This window comes from Engraulis encrasicolus, chromosome 5, assembly GCF_034702125.1.
Source record: "Engraulis encrasicolus isolate BLACKSEA-1 chromosome 5, IST_EnEncr_1.0, whole genome shotgun sequence".
In the NCBI taxonomy this organism is placed as follows: Eukaryota; Metazoa; Chordata; class Actinopteri; order Clupeiformes; family Engraulidae; genus Engraulis; species Engraulis encrasicolus.
The window spans coordinates 26,052,946-26,057,945 of NC_085861.1; the positions used below are offsets into that span (position 1 = coordinate 26,052,946).

The 5,000-nt window shown below is 45.8% G+C and overlaps 1 protein-coding gene across 1 annotated transcript in view; it reads right to left on the bottom strand.

The window, feature by feature from the left end:
• The window catches only part of ascc3 (activating signal cointegrator 1 complex subunit 3), a 291,707-nt gene that overhangs the window by 65,037 nt on the left and 221,670 nt on the right, over positions 1 to 5,000 (bottom strand). Inside the window, exons 27-30 of the mRNA XM_063199022.1 lie at positions 4,967 to 5,000; positions 3,561 to 3,867; positions 2,396 to 2,562; positions 1,890 to 2,035 (exon numbers count right to left, since the gene is read on the bottom strand). The exon at positions 4,967 to 5,000 is cut by the window's right edge and continues 135 nt beyond it. Coding sequence (XP_063055092.1) covers positions 1,890 to 2,035; positions 2,396 to 2,562; positions 3,561 to 3,867; positions 4,967 to 5,000 — 654 coding nt within the window. The remainder of the gene's footprint in view (positions 1 to 1,889; positions 2,036 to 2,395; positions 2,563 to 3,560; positions 3,868 to 4,966) is intronic.

Below are 5,000 nucleotides of genomic sequence, written 5' to 3' on the forward strand. Positions count from 1 at the left end.
TGTGTGTTCAGGCTATATGTGTGTGCGATCATGACAGTGGGGTCATATGCACGAATAATGCATACATACACATACTGTACGTATACAGCACGGGCACTTCCCTAATGTTAATACCAAGAACCACTGCAGCCATCTAAAAACACCTTGTGTGTGTATCCAGAAATAGATATATGTCAATGACGCTGGCTTCCTGCAGGGCTGTGGGAGACTGGGGATGCAAGGGAAACACACTTAAAAAAAACATGCGGCCATACACACAGACAGACACACACCACAGACAGATAGACAGACAGACAGACAGAGAGACAGACAGACTCGCTCGCTCACACGCACGCTACATCCTGTGGGAGGGTGGAGGGGATGATGATGGCTTTTGCTATGAGATGCCTCTGATTATACGAGTATGGGTCACTCTGATTACAGTTGGCACCCACAACGGCTACGGAACAAAAGCAGCCGATTAAACAAAACCAAGGGATGACCCCTGAAACACACACACACACACACACACACACACACACACACACACACACACACACACACACACACACACACACACACACACACACACACACACACACACACACACACACACACACACACACACACACACACACACACACACACACACACACACACACACACACACACACACACACACACACACACACACACACACACTCCTCTGGCAGCAATCTTATGGATATTCCAATCTTAAAATGCAAAGAATGGCTCTGACAAGATTCCAATCTTAGATGCACATAATAAGTCTGTGGACATGCCAATCTTAGAATCACAGAGAATGTCTCCAGGGAGAAACTTGGATTCACAGGATAAGACTATGCACTATGTATTCCCTTCTTAGATGCAAAGAATACATATGGACAGTCCAATCTTAGATGCACAGAATAATTCAGTGGAGACCCCAATCTTGGATGCATCCAATGTTTTAATTTTTAATTAATTGATTGTAACTGCTTTAACTGATTTGTTATTGTTTTACTTTATTTGCCATTTTAATGCAACTGAAATTTTAATTTTGTAACTTGTGCTGGCACTTGACCAGGATGCCCTTGTAAAAAAAGACCTTTCATCTCAACGGCTCAATTTTCCTGGTAAAATAAAGGTTAAATAAAAAATAAATAAAATCCAATAGGTCTATGGAGATATCACCACATCCAGGGGGGGAGCCAGGAGAGGAAGAAATCCTTGTTATGGAGCAAAGGTATCAGAACTTGTACAACAGAGATCAAAAGTTGACCAAGTTGCAAGTTTTGATCTCAAGGGTCTGCCAGCAACTTGAAAGCATCTGAAAGACCAGAAAGCAGAACTTATCAGGGTTCCTGACAGACAGTTCACCTTCATGACGGTGCATGAATTCCCAGGCTGTGGACTCTGTGGATGAGGTGTGCTGGGCATTTTACCTTCTTGATGTGTGTGTGTGTGTGTGTGTGTGTGTGTGTGTGCAAATGTGAGCATATTTGTGTGTGTGTTTGTGTGTGTGTTCATGTGCGTGTGTGTGTGTGTGTGTGTGTGTGTGTGTGTGTGTGTGTGTGTGTGTGTGTGTGTGTGTGTGGGCGTGCATGTTTGCCTGTGACTGTGTGTGTGTGTTTCCATGTGCTGTTTTGTGATATAATTTGCCTTGATTAGAGGCACTAAGTCTGTGATAATCTGCTGTTGTCAGTCGGTTCCCGTTGCACATAGGAGTGTGCTGACACAATATTTGTCTTGTGTATTAGATAATATGTGAGGTAGGCTTGTGGTAGCGCTTTTTTCAAGGTGTGTGTGTGTGTGTGTGTGTGTGTGTGTGTGTGTGTGTGTGTGTGTGTGTGTGTGTGTGTGTGTGTGTGTGTGTGTGTGTGTGTTTCTCCAGTCGATTTCCATCTCACCTGCTTGATGCCCAGCCAGTCTGCCAGATCTCGGGCGTTGGCCAGCGCCGTGGACAGTCCCACCACCCGCACCGGCTTGGAGGTGTGGGAGGAGATGAAGTTGGTCCTGGACACGATCACCTCCAGCACGGGGCCTCGGTCCTCCCCTGTGGACCAAAACAATGGTACAGTCCAAGGTAAGTTAGGTCTAAGGAACCCTGAGCTTGAGCACAATGTAGGACTGAACCATATAAACCAGGGGTGTCAAACATAAGGCCCGGGGGCCGGATGTGGCCCGCCAGGTTGTTCAATGCGGCCCCAGACTTGTATAAAAAAATTAATTATGTAAAAAAAAAAAAAAAAATTAATCTGTAGCCCATTACAAAGTTGCTGTAGGTGTCTGAGATTTCAGTGTGTGTGTGTGTGTATGTTTCAGTGTGCGTGTGAGTGTGTTTCAGTGTGTGTGTGTGTGTGTGTGTGTGTGTGTGTGTGTGTGTGTGTGTGTGTGTGTGTGTGTGTGTGTGTACCCAGCAGGTGTATCTCGTCGATGATGAGGATGGCCACTTTCTGCACGTAGCTGCGGTTTTGCCAGCTGCGGCTGACTCCGTCCCATTTCTCTGGCGTGGTCACGATCAGGTCGGCTTTGGCGATCGCACGCATGTCAGGAGTATGGTCACCCGTCAACTCTACCACCCTGATGGAGGGAGAGAGAGAGAGAGAGAGAGAGAGAGAGAGAGAGAGAGAGAGATAGAGATAGAGATAGAGATAGAGATAGAGATAGAAAGAGAGAGAGAGAGAGAGAGGGAAAGAGAGAGAGGGAGAGAGAGGGAAAGAGAGAGAGGGAGAGAGAGAGAAAGAGAGAGGGAGAGAGAGAGAAAGAGAGAGGGAGAGAGAGGGAAAGTGAGAGAGGAGGGCGGTATGGGAATAGAGAGGGATGGGGAGAGGGAGGAGAGGAATGGAAGAGAGGATGAGAGAAGGTGGGTGGGTGAAGAAAGGGAGTCAGAGAATCATATAAGACATTGCCACTTGATATTGCCATTTTTTCTAAAAAAAAAAAAAAGATGTAGCCGGCGCAAGGGGAGCTATTACTGGCGTCTCATAGGCTGAGAGTGAAAATAGTTCAGTTAACACTGGTTTTGAGAATTAAAATATGTCATATTAATTAATTGATTAATTAATATTAATTAAGAATTAATAGAATTTAATGGTGTGGATCGGCACTGCCCTCACGATCCGATTCGATCACGATTCGGGAGGAAGTGATTCGATGCGATTCGATTCTATGCGATCCGATCCGATTCAATTCTACAATGCATTGCAATGCATTACATTTCTACTGAAAGCAAAGCAAATGTTTAATCAGTCATGATGAGGCAATACAAGTAGTCAGATACTGAGCAACAATTTATTGGCTATTTTCTGTTTCAGTCTATATCAGTCTGTAATCAGTCTTGCAATGTTTTGAAATGTTTTTTATTTAATTTAACATTCATTTGCTCCCGAAATATACATGGAAGTAATTGAAACTTCCAAATTGCCGGATCGATTCTGGAAATTGCCGGATCGATTCTGGATCGTCCATGCCCTGCATTGGATTGCATCGCCGAATTGATCATTGTTGACACCACTAATAGAATTCATTAATTTCTAACAATAATGTTGCAGGATAAAAGTACACTGTCTATCCCTTACTTGCGGCCCAGTTTCTCCTCGATGCGTATCTTCCAGTCCTCGATCCTCTCGCGGACCAGAGCCTTCAGCGGGGCGATGTAGACCACTTTGGACCCGGGGTACTTGTTGAAGACGCGGAAGATGGCCATCTCGGCGGCGATGGTCTTGCCCGAGCCCGTGGGCGCGCCCAGCAGCACGTTGGTGTCGGTGTGGTAGAGCGTGTGGAAGATCTGCGTCTGGATGGGGTTGAAGTGGCTGAACTTGTACAGGCTCTCGTACTCGCGGTTGCCCAGCGCCGTCACGGGGAGGGGCTGGAGGTCCAGCAGCTCTGGAAATTAACCGACACACACATAACGCATGAGAGTGATATAGGGATGCACCGATACCGATATCGGTATCGGCACCCGATACTGCTCATTATACTCGTACTCGTCAAGCACTTGCCGATACCAGGAACGATACTGCGATTACACAAAACAATGCAAAATCTTGTCACGTTCTGTGGACTTGAAAGCAGCATGGAAAAAAGTGCCACCTCATACATTTACTAACATTTAAATCTACATGGAAATGAACAATAAAAATACCAGAGGTGGAAAAAAACAAGGCCATGCATTTATCTCCATTGTATTTTGGTGGTAAAAGGTATTGGTATCGGTACTCGGTATCGGCAAGTACACACATTAATGTACTCGTACTTGTATCGGTTTTCAAAAAAGTGGTATCGGTGCATCCCATCCTAGAGGGATATCAATGTGTTGTGGGTGCTGGTTAGAGAGTGCTTGTGTGCACGTGTCCAGGCAGAGATTGCTGACCTAGTAACTCAAAACATACAACCATGGTGACAGGAGATCAATGTATGTACAGTATCTCTACAAAGACCACCACTAGCATAGGGACACAAGACCAGATAATGTGTGTGTGTGTGTGTGTGTGTGTGTGTGTCTGTCCACCTAATGTGTGTGTGTGTGTGTGTGTGTGTGTGTGTGAGTCCACCTAGTAACTCAAGACATACAACCATGCATTCACAAACAGGTGATCAATGTAGCTCTACAAAGACGGGCCACGAGACCAGATAATGTGTGTGTGTGTGTGTGTGTGTGTGTGTGTGTGTGTGTGTGTGTGTGTGTGTGTGTGTGTGTGTGTGTGTGTGTGTGTGTGTGTGAGTCCACCTAGTAACTCAAGACATACAACCATGCATTCACAAACAGGTGATCAATGTAGCTCTACAAAGACGGGCCACGACTAGCATAGGGACACAAGACCAGATAATGTGTGTGTGTGTGTGTGTGTGTGTGTGTGTGTGTGTGTGTGTGTGTGTGTGTGTGTGTGTGTGTGTGTGTGTGTGTGTGTGTGTGTGTGTGTGTGTGTGTGTGTGTGTGTGTGTGTGTGTGTGCGCAAGTCACACAGGTCTTTAGCCGTTTCACCTGTGTGCGGCGGGTGTCTCTCAGGTAGGATGAG